At 28.9% G+C, this 20,601-nt stretch overlaps 13 protein-coding genes across 13 annotated transcripts in view, besides 1 other annotated feature; 6 read left to right on the plus strand and 7 right to left on the minus strand.

The window, feature by feature from the left end:
• The window catches only part of EHI_045090 (uncharacterized protein), a gene marked incomplete at both ends in the record, with an annotated part of 741 nt that extends 140 nt beyond the window's left edge, over positions 1–601 (minus strand). The window contains one exon of the mRNA XM_001913357.1: positions 1–601. This exon is cut by the window's left edge and continues 140 nt beyond it. Coding sequence (XP_001913392.1) covers positions 1–601 — 601 coding nt within the window.
• A 307-nt stretch (positions 602–908) lies between these two features.
• Positions 909–3,218, minus strand: EHI_045100 (RhoGAP domain containing protein; the record flags this gene model as incomplete). Its single annotated transcript, XM_652239.2, has 1 exon — positions 909–3,218. The coding sequence occupies one exon, from the start codon at positions 3,216–3,218 to the stop codon at positions 909–911; it is 2,310 nt and encodes a 769-aa protein (XP_657331.2).
• A 401-nt stretch (positions 3,219–3,619) lies between these two features.
• EHI_045110 (uncharacterized protein) lies at positions 3,620–5,095 on the minus strand (the record flags this gene model as incomplete). The annotated part of the gene is made up of 1 exon (XM_652238.1): positions 3,620–5,095. The coding sequence occupies one exon, from the start codon at positions 5,093–5,095 to the stop codon at positions 3,620–3,622; it is 1,476 nt and encodes a 491-aa protein (XP_657330.1).
• A 322-nt stretch (positions 5,096–5,417) lies between these two features.
• On the plus strand, positions 5,418–7,802 carry EHI_045120 (cell division cycle protein 48, putative; the record flags this gene model as incomplete). Its single annotated transcript, XM_652237.1, has 1 exon — positions 5,418–7,802. One exon carries the CDS (start codon positions 5,418–5,420, stop codon positions 7,800–7,802), a length of 2,385 nt encoding a protein of 794 aa, XP_657329.1.
• Positions 7,803–7,880: 78 nt separating this feature from the next.
• EHI_045130 (uncharacterized protein) lies at positions 7,881–9,167 on the minus strand (the record flags this gene model as incomplete). The annotated part of the gene is made up of 1 exon (XM_652236.1): positions 7,881–9,167. One exon carries the CDS (start codon positions 9,165–9,167, stop codon positions 7,881–7,883), a length of 1,287 nt encoding a protein of 428 aa, XP_657328.1.
• Positions 9,168–9,463: 296 nt separating this feature from the next.
• On the plus strand, positions 9,464–10,105 carry EHI_045140 (uncharacterized protein; the record flags this gene model as incomplete). The annotated part of the gene is made up of 2 exons (XM_652235.2): positions 9,464–9,583; positions 9,635–10,105. 2 exons carry the CDS (start codon positions 9,464–9,466, stop codon positions 10,103–10,105), a joined length of 591 nt encoding a protein of 196 aa, XP_657327.2.
• Positions 10,106–10,145: 40 nt separating this feature from the next.
• Positions 10,146–10,864, minus strand: EHI_045150 (prenyl cysteine carboxyl methyltransferase, putative; the record flags this gene model as incomplete). Its single annotated transcript, XM_652234.2, has 2 exons — positions 10,146–10,798; positions 10,852–10,864. The coding sequence occupies 2 exons, from the start codon at positions 10,862–10,864 to the stop codon at positions 10,146–10,148; spliced, it is 666 nt and encodes a 221-aa protein (XP_657326.2).
• A 215-nt stretch (positions 10,865–11,079) lies between these two features.
• On the minus strand, positions 11,080–11,622 carry EHI_045160 (uncharacterized protein; the record flags this gene model as incomplete). The annotated part of the gene is made up of 1 exon (XM_652233.1): positions 11,080–11,622. One exon carries the CDS (start codon positions 11,620–11,622, stop codon positions 11,080–11,082), a length of 543 nt encoding a protein of 180 aa, XP_657325.1.
• Positions 11,623–11,673: 51 nt separating this feature from the next.
• Positions 11,674–17,073, plus strand: EHI_045170 (U5 snRNP-specific 200kd protein, putative; the record flags this gene model as incomplete). The annotated part of the gene is made up of 1 exon (XM_652232.1): positions 11,674–17,073. One exon carries the CDS (start codon positions 11,674–11,676, stop codon positions 17,071–17,073), a length of 5,400 nt encoding a protein of 1,799 aa, XP_657324.1.
• Positions 17,074–17,178: 105 nt separating this feature from the next.
• On the plus strand, positions 17,179–17,643 carry EHI_045180 (uncharacterized protein; the record flags this gene model as incomplete). Its single annotated transcript, XM_652231.1, has 1 exon — positions 17,179–17,643. One exon carries the CDS (start codon positions 17,179–17,181, stop codon positions 17,641–17,643), a length of 465 nt encoding a protein of 154 aa, XP_657323.1.
• Positions 17,644–17,718: 75 nt separating this feature from the next.
• On the plus strand, positions 17,719–18,280 carry EHI_045190 (Clathrin adaptor complex small chain, putative; the record flags this gene model as incomplete). The annotated part of the gene is made up of 3 exons (XM_652230.1): positions 17,719–17,856; positions 17,901–18,068; positions 18,128–18,280. The coding sequence occupies 3 exons, from the start codon at positions 17,719–17,721 to the stop codon at positions 18,278–18,280; spliced, it is 459 nt and encodes a 152-aa protein (XP_657322.1).
• Positions 18,281–18,360: 80 nt separating this feature from the next.
• EHI_045200 (uncharacterized protein) lies at positions 18,361–18,934 on the plus strand (the record flags this gene model as incomplete). The annotated part of the gene is made up of 2 exons (XM_652229.1): positions 18,361–18,714; positions 18,764–18,934. 2 exons carry the CDS (start codon positions 18,361–18,363, stop codon positions 18,932–18,934), a joined length of 525 nt encoding a protein of 174 aa, XP_657321.1.
• A 53-nt stretch (positions 18,935–18,987) lies between these two features.
• On the minus strand, positions 18,988–20,382 carry EHI_045210 (TBC/Rab GTPase activating domain containing protein; the record flags this gene model as incomplete). The annotated part of the gene is made up of 1 exon (XM_652228.2): positions 18,988–20,382. One exon carries the CDS (start codon positions 20,380–20,382, stop codon positions 18,988–18,990), a length of 1,395 nt encoding a protein of 464 aa, XP_657320.2.
• Positions 20,383–20,490: 108 nt separating this feature from the next.
• Positions 20,491–20,601: part of a repeat region that runs on past the window's edge.

The raw sequence follows: 20,601 nt of genomic DNA on the forward strand, positions 1-20,601 counted from the left end.
GAGCATATGGATCAACTGGGAATGGTTGTTTAGTGAATTCTTCAGTCTTTTTAATGAAGACTTGTGCAAGTTCTTTCATATCATTAGCATCTAATTCAGTATCTAATTTAACTCCCTTTTCAACTTTTTTGTTTTCAAGAGTCTTATCATAAACTTCATCATCAACATTAAGAGCAATCTTTCCGAAGAGGGAAACAAATCTTCTGTATGAATCATATGCAAATCTTTCATTGTTGGTTAATTTAGCAAGAGCAACAACAGTTTTATCATTAAGTCCAAGATTAAGAATAGTATCCATCATACCTGGCATAGACATAGCAGCTCCTGATCTGACTGAAACAAGAAGTGGATTTTCTTCTCCTCCAAAGACTTTTCCTGATTTCTTTTCAACTAATTGCATATTCTTTTTAACTTCTTCCATTAATCCTTCTGGCATTTTGTTTCCATTAGCAATGAATTGTTTACACATTTCAGTTGTAATAACAAATCCTTGTGGAACTGGAAGTCCAATTTTTGTCATTGTGCAAAGTCCAGCTCCCTTTCCTCCAAGGAGTTTCTTGTTGGTTCCATCACCATCTTCGAAAGCATATACTCTTTGCATTATTATCTGAATGAACTCTAAATTCTTACAAATTCCTTAAATAGTTCATAGGGTTTCTCAGGGTTTATTTCTTTCTTGCATACTTTTCTTTCCACGTCACCTTATCGTATTATAAATTGATTTCATTTGTAAATCCTATGTAAATCTTTTTGAAATTATGGAAAAATTCATGGGAGTAACAGATTAAATAGTTCATCATGTTGGTTATGAATTTATTTTTCTTTTTTGTTGTTGCTTAAAAACCATTTTCTTAAAACATTTTTAAATAATAAATCTTCTTATTGTTCATAACAAACACTTTGATCAATTAGTATTCATATATTTCATTTACTTTATCACAGTCTTTCTCTTCTAAAATACCACTATATTGAATTTTTACTCTTTCTTCTACTACCTCATTTGTTATATTATTTGTTTTACATAAACCTTTTTCTAATTGTTTTTGTTTCTCACGTTCTTCTTGTATATGTTGAATTTTTTCATCATCCATAGCTTTTTGAGTCACTTCCTTAAATTTATCTAAATCATTTTGCTCTTGTTCACCAAGAATCATTGTTTCAATACCTTCATGAGACAATTCTTTTTCTGGAAATTCTGTTCCTACTGTTAGTCTATTTGCTTCTTCTTTCTTATTTATAAACCTGGAAGTGACTCTGCTTGAACTTAATCCTGGTTGTTTTGGTGAAATAGGAATATAAGGAAGGACAGTTATTTGTATTGGTGTTTGATTACTACCTTCTGTTTGTTGAAGTGTCTCTTTATTCTTAAAACCAATTATTTCATTAGGATGATTTACTGATTGAATTTCTTCTTTTGTACTTTTTTGTGACTCAGTGCTTAATTGAATAGTACTTCTAGAGTCACAAGTAAATCCAGTCCTTTTTGAAATAAAAGAACCAGGTCTTTTTGATTGATTTGTACAAGTTATTAATGGTGATAATTGCTTATTATTTACACTTTGGTCTTCTTGTTCAACACCTGATATTCTTTCTTTAAGTTGTTGTTCATTAGTTACACGGATTGACCCTAAAGTGTTCCGTTGTCCAAAAACAACTTTACTAACTCTTGGAGCAAAGAGTTGTGTTCTTTGAGTAGTTAAAGTACTTTGTCTTGAGAATTGATGTTCTGCTATATCTATTTTTTGTTTTGTGTCTTGACTTGGTTCAGAGTTTATTGGTGTAGTTGTTGACATTTCATTTATAGATGTATTATCATTAGACTTATTAGGCTCTGTTATTTCTTGAACTTGAGTATTATCAAATAAATTTTTCATAGAAATAGGAGTAACTTTATCATCAGATATTTTTTTATTTTTTCGGATTTGGGTATGTACAAGTGAACCATTTTCATTAACTTCTATTTGGTTAAAAAGTTTATTAGACAATCTATTTTGAGGTTTTTTTGTTCTTTGTTGAATCATAAAATCTGCCATTGAATTAGTAGTTTCTGGTGTTTTATCAACAGGAATAATATTAATAGTATTATTAATTTCTTGTTTCTCTGGTATTTTCATTGCTAAAGTATTTGAGTTAGGTGCTTGAATTGGAGTTTCCGTTGATGGAGACTGAGTTAGAGTAGAACAATTTATTTGTTGAGGTTTTCTTTCTCCTAAGAAGTTTGCTCGTTTTGTTACTACAGGATCAATGTCTTGAGGAAACAAACTAGTGAATGACAAAATACAAAATCGAATAAAATCAATACACAACGAATATTCATTCTTTGAATCACCATTTAATGGAAGTTGGTCGAATTCACTTAAAGTCATGAGATTTGTTGATAAACAAACAGAGAGATTTTTTGCATTCATTGCATTAATTTCTGAATGACAAACAATTTTATAACACAATTTCATTGTTTCTTTAAATACTGTCATATGTTCAGGAGGAAGACATTGAATTAATTCTTTAATTTCATTAACTATTAGCTTTGAGTCTGTTTGAGTATCAATAATTTCAATCCATCTTTGAAATATCTTCTTTGTAGTTGTTCTATCAAAAATGTGAATAGGTAAATTTCTGAGAAATTTCTTAAACACACTTGCAACAACATCACATGGTATTTCATTAAAATTTGTTACACTCATTCTCATACATAATTCTTCTATTTGTCTTATTGATGCATTAGAACTCTCACGAAATATTCCTTTACAAAAACATCCTTTATTATACATACATTCAAAAATAATTACAAGTGCTTTTGGAAGTTGGTCCATAGTTCTATTTTCTGATATTAATATCTCTTTAATTGTTCTTCCAGTATAAGGAATAAAATTCCCAATAGCTTTAGATGAATCAATAGATTCTTGAACCAATTTTTCTAAATCAGAAATAAAAGGATTGTCACTGAAAAATGTATTTCCAAGACTAAAGAATATTTCAAATGTCTTAAAGAAATCAAGAAAGAAATTAGGTGTCATAACAGATAAGTGTTGATTAAGTGAATGAAGTCGTGAAAATAACTGTTCTTCTTGAATTCCATCTTTAGACATTAATATTTGAAGGTCAGTTATATTACTAAAAAGTTCTGTTGTAACCAAGGATGTTTGTTTAAAATGATCAGAAAATAATTCAAAGTCATTAGCAATATATCTCAGAGCACTAATAAATTGGGTTAACATTTTTGTGTCTATACAAATCATTATTTTATGGAGTTAATAATCAATAAATACTAATAAAAATACAAACTTAACCATCCATTATTATTTTTATATAACAACTTCTCTAACTCTTGTGTACGATGATTAACTTCTTCATTTATTCTTTTAAATAGTGTTGAAATCGTATTAGAAAATGATTGTTCTGAAGTCCAAAAAGACTCAACCTCATCAAGTTCTTTTCTTTTTTCTTCTATGTTTTTAGTAAGTGCCACTTCGTTCCAAGTCATTAATCAAAATGTATGAATAACTCATTTTTAAGTTCTTTTTTTTATTAAAAAGAAGTAAATAAAATAAGGTTATTGGTAAATTACCCTTCTGATTTATTAACAAAACAATTTAAAAATGCCTTGAAAGTAATTAAATTAAAGAGGGATGTATTGTGCTTGGTGGTGGTTTCGAGTTAAAAAATATGCTATTCCCAATAAAAATGTACATCCAATTAAAATTACAATGACAATAGAAAGAAAATGGTTTTGATTTGATTGATTGATTTGATGAGAAATGATATTTTCTTCATTATTTATTTTATTCCGACTTATTTTTGGTTTATTTAAACGTGAACGTACTGGTGCTCCAATATGAATTTCATCATCCCTTTTCTTTCCTATTTCTTTTTCTTTAAAGACTAGTCTAGCTCTACCAAAGGTTTCTTTCTTATATTCAGATAATTGTACAATGACTGAATGTCCTTCTTTAATTGAAGGAGTATAAGTATATATTTTTCCTCCTGGACAATTTCTTTGTTTTAATTCGAGACACTTTCCATCACAAGAATCAACCAGAGTCAAGTATGTGTCTACTTGAGATCCACATGTCATCATAGTTATTTCATGATTCGGATGTACAGTAACTCCAAAAAATGCTGTACTTAATTCATCTCGAGTAGATAAACATGGATTAATAAATAAGGGGTATTGAGCAAATGGAATTGAGAATATAGTATATGGAATATAGGGAATATGAACAGCTCCATTACAAGCTTCTTTTGCCGATTTTTTTGTTGTCCTTTGGAAGTGAATATCATAACGGTCTCCATCTGTTTCAACAAATAAAAAGACGGGAGAGTATGTCTTTGATGGACTTAAAATAATAATAGAACCTACTCCATCTCTGCATGACCTTAAATATCCTTCTTCTATTTTATCCTCATTACAAGATGAAAAGAGATGAAATGTAGTTGGTTTTGTAGTACGTTTACTACAAGTATCAATTATATATCGTTCTCCTGGATGTACAGAAGCTATTCGATGCCACTGACCTTTCTTTTGAACATTATTAATTATATCAGTTGTTTTAACAACTACGTTTTGTGTTAACGGGAAAATAACTTCATCAGCTTTTTGACAATTAGAGGTAGTGTTTATTAATGGCTTAAACTGTAAAAATAAATGACTTTGAACTTCTATATTATTAAGAAATTCATATGTAGCAAGAAAAACATGACCATTTGGTGGTACATTAAATGTTATATTTGAAGTTCTTAATGAGGTAGTTAATTGTGCGATACATCCCATTGAAGATGTTGATGTTGGACATTCACTAGATACCCTTAAATGCATTTTATGCAAAACATAAACATATTTGGCATGGTTAGTTACTATATTTGAAGTACCAGTCACTTGTATTTGAAGGGGTACATTTCTTTTATTTTCTATTCTGTACCATGTTGTTACTCTGTTCTCTCGATCTCCACACCCAGGATATGACATTATTAACTCTTGTGTAAGTGGTTGTTGGATAAAACTAAATCTATTGTCATCATTATAAAATTCCAAAGGTATTGCCTGATTACATGTGTTTGCAAGTGAAAGATGAACTAAGACTATCCAGAAGAGCATAGAACAATATAAGATCAAAAAAAAAAAAAAGAAAAAACTATATTTTTCAAATAACATAATTTATATAACATAAAAATAATTGAACTTTTGTTATTAATGAGAAAAAATTTGAAATGAAGTAGAACTTGAAATTTGTGAGGTTTTTCTCTTTTTGATGAAGAGATAAAACTTTGTTATTGGTAAAAGAAGATATTGAGGTTTGAAATAAAAAGAAAAAGGAAGAACTAAGAAAGTCAATTTATTATGGCGTTTGTTAATTGTATTTATATTCTTTTTAGAATAGAAATTTATTTTGTTTAGTCAACAACCAAAAGATACAAGTATGTTTGATCAAAAAGATTCTCCAAACCGATTAGTTTGTGATGATATTCCTGCAGATAAAGTTGGAGATAGTATTTGTACAGTTTATATTTCCATCAACAAATCTACTGAACTTGAGTTATTCAGAGGAGAAACAATTCTTCTTAAAGGAAAAAGAAGAAAAGAAACTGTTTGTTTAGTTGAAGTGTTAGAAGATTATCCTGATAATCATATTCAAACGTCTCGTGTTACTCGTAATAATTTGCACGTTAAATTAGGTGATGTTATAACTATTCATAAACTTGAAGACGTTCCAAATGCACAAGCCATTCATGTACTTCCTTATATGGATACTATTGAAGGATTAACAGGAGATTTATTTGATCCATTCCTTAGACCTTATTTTGCTATTGGATATATACCAGTTACTCAAGGAGATGTTATTCAATGTCATGGAGGAATGAGAACTGTTGAATTTAAAGTTGTAGAATTAACTCCAGGTCCATATTGTTTAGTTACTTCAGAAACTGAAATTCATTGTGAAGGAGAACCACTTGAAAGAGAAGAAGAAGGAGGACCTAATGATATTGGGTATGATGATATTGGAGGTTGTAGACAACAATTAAACAAGATCAGAGAGATGGTTGAATTACCATTAAGACATCCACAATTATTTAAAAATATTGGTATTAAACCACCACGTGGTATTTTATTATATGGACCACCAGGATGTGGTAAGACAATGATTGCACGAGCTATTGCCAATGAAACTGGAGCCTTTTTCTTCCTTATTAATGGACCAGAAATTATGAGTAAAATGGCAGGAGAGTCTGAAAGTAATTTACGAAGGGCTTTTGAAGAAGCAGAGAAGAATTCCCCTGCTATTATTTTTATTGATGAGATTGATTCTATTGCACCAAAAAGAGATAAGTCTGGAGGAGAAGTTGAAAGACGTGTTGTATCACAATTATTAACTCTTATGGATGGATTAAAGGCTCGTAGTCAAGTTATTGTTATTGCTGCTACTAATAGACCAAATACAATTGATGTTGCATTAAGAAGATTTGGTAGATTTGATAGAGAAATTGATCTTGGTATTCCAGATACTGAAGGAAGAAAAGAAATTCTTCAAATTCATACTAAGAAAATGAAAATTGCAGATGATGTTGATTTAGATGTTCTTGCTAATGAAACACATGGTATGGTTGGTGCAGATATTGCACAATTATGTACTGAAGCAGCTATGTTATGTATTAGAGAAAAAATTGATCAAATTGATTGGGATGATGATACTATAGATGCTTCATTAATTGAATCACTTGTAGTCACAATGGAACATTTCCGTACTGCTCAACAAAAGGTTAACCCAGCATCTATTAGAGATGTTGTTGTTGAAGTACCAAATGTAAAATGGGAAGACATTGGAGGACTTGAACAAACAAAGAACGAATTGAAAGAGATTGTTCAATGGCCTGTCCTTCATCCAGAGTTATTTAAACGATATGGTCAACCACCTTCAAGAGGGGTTTTGTTTTATGGACCACCAGGATGTGGTAAGACAATGATGGCAAAGGCTGTTGCTAATGAGTGTCAAGCAAATTTCATTTCAGTAAAAGGTCCTGAACTATTAACTATGTGGTTTGGTGAGTCTGAAGCAAATGTAAGAAATATTTTTGATAAAGCTAGAGGAGCAGCACCATGTGTATTATTCTTTGATGAATTGGATTCTATTGCACAATCTAGAGGATCAAATAACGGTGATTCTGGTGTAAGTGACCGTGTAATTAATCAATTATTAACTGAAATGGATGGAATGAGTTCTGCCAAAACAGTGTTTATTATTGGAGCAACAAACAGACCAGACATTATTGATCCTGCTTTAACGAGACCTGGAAGACTTGATCAATTAATCTATATCCCATTACCAGATCTTGAGGCACGTGTAGGAGTCTTACAAGCTAATTTGAGAAAATCACCTGTTGCACCAGATGTAAACCTTCGTGATATTGCTAATGCAACTGAAGGATTTTCTGGAGCAGATCTTACTGCTATTTGTCAAAGGGCTGTTAAACTTGCAATTAGAGAGTGTATTAAAAAAGAAATTGAAATTCAAGAAAGTGGACTTGATATAGTAGAAGATCCTGTTCCATTTATTACTAGAAAACACTTCGAAGAATCTATGATAACTGCTCGTCGATCTGTTTCTGATCAAGATGTTAGAAGATATGAGTCATTTGTTAATACACTGAAACAGTCAAGGGGATTAGTCAATTCAATTCCACAAGAACAGCCTAACCAAAGAAATAGTTCAACTTCTCAACAACCTAATACAGCTCAAAATTTAGTGAGTGACTTACTAAGAGATGACCATAATCAAAATAATGGAAATGGTGAAGAAGATTACTAAAAAAAATAATTTTAATTCTTTTTTAAATAATATTCTTTATAATATTAAAGGTGTTAAAAAAGAAATTAGATTAACAGTTTACAATTCTTGTGCTGTTGTTGAAGAGTTTGAGAGACATTGTTGATGAACAAATTGACCAAGATTGTCAATTGCACCATCTTTTAATAATAACTCACCATTTTGACTTTGCACAACCACCAATGGTTTATTACAAATAGAACATAATAATGGTTGACTAGTATAAGAATTAGTTTCGCAAGATGGTTGTTGATAATTATCTTCTTGTTGAATGAAGGATTGCTCATTCCAACTTTCTTCTGGTTTAGATGATTGTAAACCTTCACATGCACTTAAAACTTGATGGTATTGTACATGACGTTCCATATCAACAAACCTTCCACCACAAATTGGACAAATCTCTCCAAGAACGTGTTGGGGTTGATGTATTGTAGGTGTTGTTGTTTGATGAATGGTAGAAACAGGTTCTGTGATTACTGAATTTGTTTGTGAATACATTGGAGACATTTGAATTGGAACATCAACAGGAATAGAAGTTGGTGCTGGTGACATTATTTGAACTGGAACTGATGTAGATACAGAAGGGCTTGTTGTTGGGTGAAGTGTTTCTTTATAAGCAGGATCAGTAGAAGGAGGTAATGAAGAATTATCGCACATATCAATTGAAACATTTATTGGTGAACTAGGTTTTGATTGTTTTCTTGGTGTTCTTCTTGGAGTTGTTAAAGGAGAATTGTAATTGTATTGTTTTGGTTGTTTGTATCTTCTAACTGGAGTAAACGAAGCGTTTTGTAAAGGCTCTACTTGTGTATTAACACTAATAGGAATAATTCCTTGTGAGTCATACGACACAGGAATAATAGTGGGTTGTGATTGTTGAGGTTGTGTAGATCTGACTTGAAAAGCTGGGCTATTTCTGTAACCTTGAGAAATCATTGTTAAAGAAGTTCTAATTTGGTTAAGAGTTTGAGCAGGAAACACATTTGTCCAAGTAAGGTATAACTGCCATAAAGCCAGTCTTATTGTTTCGTTTGCTGAGTTATATGTTTCAATGAAAATGCTAGTGATATGTGGAATAAAAAGATTAACATATATTCTATTAATGTCAATTTTTACTATCATATCAATAACATACAATAAACATAGTCTTTTTTCTGAATTTGTTGAATTCATATACTCTCTATATATTATTTCAACATATAAATCTGCATGAATAACATTTCCTACAGCCATCTGTGCTAACGATGTAATAATTCCTTGATCATTTTTTATTGACTCAATCACTTTTTTGAATTGGCACAATGTTAGTTCATCGTTTGGAATAGGTATAGAGTTAACCGAATTCATTTTATTTAATATCAGTTTTTTTCTTCTTTTTTTTGTTTTATCTATTTTGTTTTTTTTTTTTTAATATGAAATATAATTTTTTATTACAAGAATATTTCTTAAACATCAACTCCGATGACGCCATGCGAAAGTGTAAAAAAAGATCAACAATGAGAGGATTGTAACTTATCAGTAACAGGATACAATCATCTTGTTGTTTTTGTTGAAAGGACACAAGAATTTATATCAAATGTAATGTTGTAGAAAATCGTCAATTGTTGAAAAGAATGCAAACAAGATTGTTACATACTTTCAAAATGGACAGCAAGCCATTCACCCCAAGTCCTAAGAAGAATTCTTTTAGACAAGGAATAGACAAAAAAGTGATAAACGTCAAACTAATTTACTCTAAGAATTATTTGTTACTCTTACGTGAAGTTTGTTTATTAGACACATATCTTTTAACAAATCACTTACTTAGCTCTTAGGGAAATAGAGGACTTCCAGACAACTTTGATACAGACAAAGTTGAAGAATTGTTTTCAATTCAAAACGAACTTCAGCAACAAGCGGCTATACAACCAGAACCTTTTGTTGAACAAGACTGTGGATGTCTTGATGATACTAAAAGAAAACAAGCTAGACAAAAACAAATTACATTTGGTAAAGGAACTGTTGAATATCAAAACTACAACGCTATAATTCCAAAGAACCAAAGGAGAACTACTGACCCAAAAACACCTGACATTGAATGTAATGTTTCAAAAAGAAAATGGGACCAAATTGTTAGAAGATGGAGAAGGGCTCTTCATGCTTTTGATAACGTTCATCATGAAAATCAAGTTGAATTGGCACGAGCCCTAGCTCTTCGGTTAGAAAATGAACATGACCCTAAAAGAAAAGCTTTTATTCAACAAGCCCCTTGTTTCTCATCATCTCTCTTAAAAGATGAACAATAAATAAATTCTTAATTTAGATAAAAAGAGATTAGTTACTTTGTTAATGAATAAATGGAATTCCAACAATGGTTCTTTGTTTGTATTGAAGATAGTCATCTCCAAATAATTTTATTAGATATTTTTCTTCATAAGGAATTCTCTTATAAAAGAAGTACCAAGCAGCAATAGAATAAAGAATTGTTGATAATGGGTTTAACATAACTATCTGAGTTGTGACACTCCACCAAAACCACCCAAAATATGATGGATGTCTCAAATAATGATATATTCCATTCGTTACTAATACATGGTCTTGACGATGTGACGTTTCGATGTAGTGATTAAAATTACTACCAGCAACATACATTGCAATAGTTCTGAATGATTGGAAAAATAATGCAACAAACGTAAATCCAATACTAATATATATATGATTTTTAATACTTGGGAAATACCATTTTTCAACGTAATACTCTATAATTGATAATGCAAATGCACACATAAAAGGAGGTGAATGAAAAAGCATAAAATCATGTAAGGAAGATTGATAAGGGCGGGGATATACTGATGAAGTAAATTCAAAGAAATGATATAAAAACAATAAACACATAAACAAATGTATAGACGTATCACCAAAAAATATTAATACAAAATTAAAGCCAAATGTTAGTCCAACAAACACTCCAGTAAGAACCAATAAGTCAATTCTTTGTGCTTAAAATTTTAAATATTTTTTTAAGAAAAATAAAATAAATTAACACACAAACTCCAATTTTTCATGAATTAAAACTTTTAAGTTTAAATGATATTATTATTTTTTTTAAAAAAACACGATTTATTGGATTTTAGTTATTTTCGCTTCAAATAATTTAAAAATAAACATTTTTTTCCTTAAATTAAATTTATTTTTAGAAAATAACTCAACACCATGAGCCTAAAGTATGATGCTTTGACAAAATCCTTGAAACGAAAGTCAATACACAGAACATTTACAATTATTTGGAAAGTCGCTCATATTCTTCTTGTGTAATTATACTTTTGTTTTTTAACAAAGCAAATAATTCGTCTTCAAGAACACCAAAGTTAGCATCGAAATACTGATATACTCTTTTGCCTTGATTACAAAATATATCTGTAAAGAAACACACTAAAGCAGAAATAAACCTAAACACCATAGAAATGATAACGATTATTATAAAGATATAAACTATAGTTAAATAGAAAGGAACTAAAGGAAACACTGTTCTATAGAAATACTGTAAAGATAAAGGGTTTACTGTTAGAGTAGTTAATGCATTTAATTGTTGGTTAATACATATTTGAACACTCTGCTCTTCATTCATATCAAGAAATACTTTCAAGGCATTCTCCTCATTAGAAATTAAATAATTTCCATTTAATTCTGGTTTAAATGATACAGTTGGGTTTTGAATTGAGGGATATGTTAAAGTAGTTAATCCTTTTGAAGCAGTAATCGTTTCAGAGACTAGGCACTTCTTAGAGAAGGTAAATACAATAAAGTAGAAAAGTAGTATCATAAGGAAAGAAGTACGAACTGGAATTAAATAAAACTTAAAATTACAATAAATATGGCACATATTGTTGACCAATTTCAAAAAATCCCAACTGGATCAGAAGCAGTTGATAGAAAAAACACATGGAGGACTCGAGTTGACAATAATCTAGTTATTAGTAATAGAAGAGGAAAAAAGTCTAATGATGATGAACCAACTGGAGAAGCTGAGTCATTGTTTGGAAAAATTACTAAAGAGATGATGGGGGATCATGCACAAAGGACTGACCCAAAAGAGATATTAAAGAATTTAAAAGAATATAGAAAAGACATTGATGAAGAACTAAAGAAACCATACATCCCTAAAAGAAATAAAAAGGTTTATGACTTAGATGAAATTGGAGGGTATGTCCCTACTACTAAAACTACTAAAGAAGAACACGCTAAGTTGTTATCTGTTGTTCAACACATATTCAGTGATAAATCATTCCAATTTATTCGTTCAGCAACATTAGATGTATTAGATATACTTAAGAGTGATATTACAGCAAATGAAAAGTATCAGAAATTGAAAGAAGAAATTAGTCAAGGAATTAAAGAAGATGAGTTTACAGAAATGCTTCAAATTGCAGATAATATCACTGACTACATCAAAACAGATAACCCTGAAGAAGTAGAAGATGAAAACAATAATGAAGGAGAAGATGAGGTTATTCCAATTTTAAATGATTCAGAAGAAGAAGGATTAGGGTATAGTGATGATGAAATTAAAGAAGAACAAGAACAGGATGAGGAAATAAATTTTCAGACAAACAACTCCATGTCAATGGAAGAAGAAACAAAAAATAATCAATTTGATAATATAGATGCATTTTGGTTACAAAGGATTATTAAAGGGGTTGTTGAAGATGATAATACTGCACAAGAGTATGCAATGAAAGTTGAACAAGTTCTTGGAAATACTTCACTTGATGATGGAAGTGTTGAACATATAATTATGTCATTATTAGGTCAACAAAATTTTGGTATTGTTGATATGTTAGCAAAAAATAGAGAAGAAATAATTGGAAGAATTGCCATTGCTAGAGCGCCTAATGAGGAAATTAAGGAAGCTATTAGAGAGAAACTCCCTTCACAAATAAAACTCTCAATGAAACAAAAACAAGGAATACAAAAAATTGAAGAAGAGAAAAAAACACAACATACAATGAAGAATTTAGATTTAAATGCATTAATTTTTGAAGGTGGAAATCATTTTATTTCTAATCAACAAGCAATATTCCCAGAAAATACTGTAAGAATTGATTTACCTGATTATACTCAAGTTGATATTCCATTTGTCAGTCAACAACTTCCACCTACTAATTTAATACCAATTTCTAGTTTACCTGAGTGGGCTCAAAAATCATTAATGCCATTAAAATATTTAAATAGAATGCAATCAACAATTTATCCTACAGTTTTTGAAACTGATGATAATGTTTTAGTTTGTGCACCAACAGGTGCTGGTAAAACAACAGTCGCACTTTTAACTATTCTTCATGAAGTTAAAAAAGCAAAACAAACTCATGAACAATTTAAAATCATTTATATTGCTCCAATGAAATCATTAGTACAAGAAATAGTTGGTACTTTACAAGGGAAGTTAGAGAACCTTGGTATGAAGGTAGCTGAAATGTCAGGAGATTCATCACTAACAAAGAAAGAACTGGAAGAAACTGATGTTATAGTAGCAACTCCAGAGAAGATTGATGTTATTACAAGAAAAATTGGAGGACTTGGAAGTGGATGCGGACATGGAATATTTGAATATTTAAAAGTAATGATTATTGATGAAGTTCATCTATTACATGATACAAGAGGACCAGTATTGGAAGCATTAGTAGCAAGAATAAAATTATTTATGGGGTCTAATTCAAAATATATTAGACTTGTTGGATTAAGTGCAACATTACCTAATTGTGGAGATGTAGGGATATTTCTTAATTGTAAGAAGGAAAATGTTTTTGTATTTGGAAGTGAATATAGACCAGTTCCATTACAACAAACATTTTTTGGGGTTGCAGATAAAAAACCATTAAAACAAGTTCAGATAATGAATAGACTAACATTTCAAAAGGTTAAAGAATCAGCTGGAAAACAACAAGTATTAATTTTTGTCCATTCAAGAAAAGATACAATTGAAACAGCTAAGTACATTAAAGAAATGGCATTACAAGAAAATTGTCTTCATACTTTTCTTCAGAATAGAAGAGCAAGTCAAGAAGTTTTATTGTCAGAAGCTAAGAAATTTGATAATGAAGAATTAAAAGAATTAATCGGAGTTGGTATTGGTATTCACCATGCCGGAATGAATAAAGAGGACAGAAGATTAATAGAAGATTTGTATGCTGATAATCATCTTCAAGTACTTGTTTCTACTGCTACATTAGCATGGGGGGTTAATTTACCAGCACATACTGTCATTATTAAAGGAACACAAATATATTCACCACCTACAGGTCGTTGGGAAGAATTAAGTCCCATGGACGTTATGCAAATGATTGGAAGAGCTGGAAGACCACAATTTGATAAAGAAGGGACTGGTATTATTATAACTACACAAAGAGAAATGTTCTTTTATATGTCATTATTATCTCAACAATTACCAATTGAATCACAATTTATTGGTTCATTAGGTGATAATTTAAATGCTGAAGTAGTAATCGGAAATGTCAAAAGTATTGATGATGGAATTAAATGGTTAACAATGACATATTATTACATTTGTATCTTACGTTCTCCATTACTTTATGGATTACAACCAAATGACTTCACAAATGACCCTACTTTAGAGTCTAGAAGAAGAGATCTTATTCATTCAGCTGCATCATTATTACATGCCAATGGACTTGCTATTTATGATAAACGAAAAGGAACAATTAATGCTACTGAGTTAGGAAGAATATCATCATATTATTATTTAACAACAGAAACAATTAAATCAATGAATGAAGCACTTAAGAAAGGGTCAAGTGAAATTGATTTAATGAATATCTTTTCTAAATCAAGTGAATTTAAATATGTTTCAATTAGAGAGACTGAAAAGATAGAACTTGAAACTTTATTAAATCAAGTCCCTATTCCTATTAAATCAACTATAGAAGATCCATCATGTAAAATTAGTGTATTATTACAAGTTTATATTGGAAGATTAACACTTCCTGGATTTGTATTAGCCTCTGATACTATCTTTATTTCACAAAATGCTGCTCGTATATTTAGAGCATTATTTGAATTATTACTTATTAAAAGATGGGCAAGACCAGCACTTAAAGCATTAGAACTCTGTAAATCTGTAACAAGAAGGTTATTTAATAGTCAATGTCCATTGAGGCAAATACCAGGAGTCCCTGATGATATTTGTAAACGTTTAGAACGAATTGACTTTCCATTTGAGAGGTTAGTTAGTCTAACTTCAGTTCAATTAGGGGAATTGATTAGATTACCAACAAAAGGAAATGCATTATATAATATGGTTCATTCATTTCCTTTATTAAATATTTCAACTATATCTCAACCAATCAACAGAACTTTACTTAAAATTAAAGTTACTCTTGAACCAATGTTTAATTATGATTATAGAATTCATGGAACATCATTAGGGTATTGGATTATTGTTTTAGATGGTAATGGAGATTATATATTATATTATCAATACTTCATCCTCAAACAAACTAAATCAAATCAAGTTCATTATCTCAATGTTTTTGTTCCTTTAATTGATCCATTACCATTTAATTATTTTGTATACTGTATTAGTGATTCCTATTTAAAATGTTCTACGTCATCAGTAGTTTCATTGAGACACTTAGTATTACCAACTAAAGTTTCAACACCAAATGAATTATTAGGAATGGCATTATTACCAACACAAACATTCTATAAATCATTAAATATTGGTTATAAAATATTTTCATTTGATGTATTTAATTCACTTCAAACACAATTATATCAAGCTGTTGTTGAAACAAATAATTCGTTATATATTGCATCACATAGTGGATCAGGAAAAACAGTTATTGCAGAAATGGGGTTATTAAAACATATACAAGAGCATAATGGAAAAGGAGCTATTTATGTAATACCATTTGATGAAGAACGAGACTTATTATATTTGGAAATGAAAAACCAATCTATTTCAGTAGAAATGATGAAAACAGATAATAAAGATATTGAAGAACAATTAAAAAATGTACAAGTTATTCTTGCAAGTATTCATAATTTTGAAAAGTATCTTAGAGATTGGAAACGAAATGAAAATACAATTAAATCTATTGGAATTATTATTCTTGATGACTTACAAAGAGTAGGAGAGGATGTTGAATATGAAATGTTAATATCAAGAATTAAAATTATTCAAAAAGAGTATCAAAATAATATTAGAATTATTGGATTATCATTACCTATTAGTGATAGTAAATCAATGAGAGAATGGTTAGGTATTACACAAAATAATTGTTATTCATTCTCAATGAAAGCTAGAGTTTATCCAATTAATGTTCAAATAGAAATTATGAAACAAACTGAATATTCAATGAGACTTCAAGCAATGATTCAACCAACTATTGAATTACTTTTTAGTTATTGGAAACAAAATAAAAAAAGTGTTATTACAGTTCCAAGTAAAAAATTATTATTAAATACTGTTCAACAATTTATTCTTTTATTACAAAAAAATAAGATAATTCAATTTAATAACCAAGGAAGAGTTGAACCAAAAAATGAAATTGAAGAAATAATTAAACAATATAAAATTAAAAATGAAATTGCCATTCAAGGTATTTATAGTGGAATTGGAATTATATTTAATGGAGAAGAAGAAGAAGAAAAAATAGTTATTAAAAATTTGTTTAGAGAAGGTATTATTAAAACAATATTTTTAACTTTTAATGAAATTGAATATTTTAGAGAACAAGCAGATGAAGGAATTATAATGGGAACAATTAAATCAGAATCAAATGAAAAAGTTCTTGAATTAGAAATGATTCATAAATTTATGGGGTGTATTAAAAATGGAAATGTTATGATTTATTGTGAACCAAATAAAAAAGAATATCTTAGTAAATTTTTAGAAGAATCTCTTCCATTAGAAAGTAGGTTAATTCAAATGGGAAATGAAATGTATGATAATTTGATTCAATTCTTTAACACTGAAATTGTTAATCAAACAATTGTTGATTATCAAAGTGCTATCAATTTATTGACAAATACATTCTTTTATAGAAGAATAAGAAGTAATCCAAGTTATTATTTTGTTGAAGGAAGAGAGATGAGTATTATATCAAATTATTTGTCAGGTCTTGTTGAAACAGTTTTTGATAAATTAAATGAAATGAAATTTATTACTATTGATGAACAAACACAAACTGTTCAATCAACAGAAATGGGAACCTTAGCTGTAAATCAAATTAATGATTCAATGGAATTAGATTGATTGCTTTTTATGTATAAAATAATGAATTTAATTTAAAAGTTACTTTTTTTATTTGAAAAGGGTTTTTAATAAAACATTAAAAAAGAATTTCTTTTATTTTTTGATATGACTGATACACAACCAAGTCAAAACCAAACAAATCTCACTGTCTTACAAAGAAGAAAACTTCGTATTTTAAATAATAACCAAGACAGACTTGGATTAATTACTGGTAAAATCGACAAAATTGAAGAAAAACCAATCACTGAGGAAGATGTTATTCATCAACAAAAACAAAATACTTCTATTCAACAAAATATAATTCAACAACAAAACTCTCAAACAGAAAATAAACAAGAAAGTCCTATTGCCAACAAATTAAAGAATGTTGGTATTGCATTTTTAATCTTATTTATTGGAACGTTTATTGCTCATTTTGCTGGTTATTCTTTATTACCTTCAGAGTTTATAGAAGGATTCATTTGTTGTTTGTTTATGGTGGTTGCTGGAATTTTATTATTAATAAGAAAATTGATTCAATTACTTCCTGCATTAGCTCCACCATCTTCTATTCCAGAACATAAAGAATAATTAATAACTTTATTGATAACTTTATTTAAAATCTTTTTTTCTTAATAAAGAACTTAAAATTTTAATTAAGTTGTTATGTTAAAATATATTGTTATTATTAATAGAACTGGTCAAACAAGATTATCAAGATTTTATGATGAATCACTTCAAAGAGATAAAACAAATTTATGTAATGAAATCTATCGTAAATGTATTACTGCATCAGAGCAAAGTGTTTGTTTGTTTTTTTTTAATGAAAAAAAAAATTTATTTTATAGAATGTTGTGTATGAATGTCGTGATCATCGGTTTGTGATGAGAAGATTTGCTTCAATCTTTGTTATTGTTGGATTTGATGAAGAAGAAAATGAATTGGCGATTTATGAATTTATTCATTTTCTAGTTCAGATATATGACCTTTTATTTGATAATGCATGTGAGATTGATGTTTGTCTTTTTCGTACTAATTTTTTTGTTTAAAATATAACAATAGTAATTACAAATAGATTATTTCACGAATTGATGATGCATTATGGGTTATTGACACAATTGTATGTGATGGGTTGATAATGAACACAAATAGAGAAGCAATATTAGAAGAATGTAATTACATGAAAGAAAAGAGTTCAATATATTCATTTAAATCTCAATTAATTTGAACTTTTTTTTTTAAATTCCTTTTTAGATTCTTTCATAAACAAGTTGAAAAAAAAAACATGAAACTAAGAATTTACAGTTTATGCCTTTACTTACATTAAAAACTAACAGACATTCTTCTGTGTTATATGAATTTAAACCTAATGATGTTATTAATACCATTAAGTCACAAATTAGTCCTAAAGGAATGAATAATTTTGATCGGATAATTCTTTATTTTCATGATAAACGCGTTGATGGTTCATTAACGTTTTCACAAGCAAATATTTTTTCTGGATCAACACTTATTTATTTAATTAAAGGAGATGGGAAAACAATGGACGAAAGTGATATGATAATTGAAATGTTAGATTTAGGAATTCCTTATCATAAAGCAACTGTTGCTCTTTCAAAATCAAAGAATAACCTAAAGCAAGCAATTCGCTTAGCACAAGAAGTTTGCTAATTGCTTTATTATTTTATTTATATTTAATTCTTATTGTTAGGAAGATAGTAGTCTTGATGATTCTTCAGTTTTTAGTGATGATGAAAGTCTAAGTGAATTTATACCAACACCTCATGTTGAACAAGTGACATCACAATTCGATTCATCTAATGATTATGCTGAAGAAGTTCTTTCTGAGAACTTTAAATCAAATGAAAGTGGATTAAATTGATTTTTGAAATACAAACCATTATTTTCAATTAGTTTCTATTTATTTTAGTCAAATTAACCAAAAACAAGTAATTGTTCTTCATCTGAAGCATTTACTCTAAAAGAACTTACAGCAATATCAGCATCAATATAAATGTTATCATCAAATTTATTTTCCATTTTTTGAAAGAATATAGATATATCATCTAATTCAAATCTATGTTTCATTATAATTTCTTTATGTTGAATTAATAGTGATGCAGCAATAAAAAAATATAATTTATTTTCTGGATATGCAAAAATTGCATCCCATAATCTGACACAAGCCATATGTGGAAAGTCTCTTCTAAATAATAAGATAATCCATTTATACATAAATGAATATGAAATACCAACCATTTTTAAATATCCATGAAAATCTGGGTCTATAACTTTAATAATAGGGCTCATATAAATATCTGTTTTTTCATTCTTTAAATATACTAAACTCATCATTTCCATTACTTTGATAAATAATCCAAATGTCTCATATTCTAGTTTACTATATTCCATTAGTCCAATTAAAATATCACTCATCCCTTGTTGATAACCTCCATCAAAATTATATAATGTCCAACATTTTAATAATCTTTCAACAATACTTTTAATTTCTTTTTTACTTAAATTCCAATTCTTAGAACATGCTGTTGAAATATGAGTTCTACCAATATCATTTTCAATTTGTTTCCAACAAGTTGATAATTTCTTGTTTTGGTTTACTTGAATGTCCATAGTTAATGCTACTTGTTTTGCTAATTTTGAATATTTTTCTTCTTCAAAATTATATCCAAGACATTTTTTCCATATATCACATCTACATTCTTCATTTGTCCCTCTATAAAATAATGCTTTTCTAACATTTGTTTGATTCATTTTATCCCATCGAGTTTCTTGTGTAATTTTTTCAGTACAATCAGCACGAATTTGTTTAATCCAAGAATTTCTTTTTATTAATTGTTCATCATATTGTAATTGACTAATGTATTTTTCAACATCAACTTCATAAGGAATTCTTTTTTTTTCTGTTCTTATAAACCCATCATTCATTATTACATTGGCTGATTTTAGTACCTCACAAAAAGAAATAAAAGAGTCTCGTTTGAAGATGATTGGGTATAATTGAATATTCAATTGTCTACCAGGATGAAACCGAACTTCTGTTTCTGTTATTCGTTTAACTATATTATATGAAGGTGTGTCTTCGATGCAAAAATTAAAGTAATATAATGGATTTTTTTTCTTTTGTGGTGTTCCTCCAATTGCATCTGATTGAATAGCACTTTGAAATTGAAGATAAACATGCCCAGTTAAAGTATTAAGAGATAAACATCCTTCTATTAGTTTAGACTTTACAATTATTTCAACAGTCTCTTTGAATTTGGTTTCGTTAATAAATGGATTAACAAGTATAAGGGGTTGGTTTGAACTCATTGTTAGGGAACTGGTATTCCGATTTAATAAAAGAGAGGATGAAGATTTGATAGGTGTTTGAGGTGTTGTGATGGGATTAGACATTTAAAATAACTAGATTATAATAAAATAAAAATTAGTTAATTAAGTATTAATAGAATTTTCATCTATTCTTCCTAGCTCAGGGGAGACTAATCCCATCCCTGAGCTTATTAAAAAAGAGTAATCTCTTTGTTGAAC

Source organism: Entamoeba histolytica, genomic scaffold (assembly GCF_000208925.1).
Source record: "Entamoeba histolytica HM-1:IMSS scf_1104750516975 genomic scaffold, whole genome shotgun sequence".
Lineage (NCBI taxonomy): Eukaryota > Evosea > Mastigamoebida > Endamoebidae > Entamoeba > Entamoeba histolytica.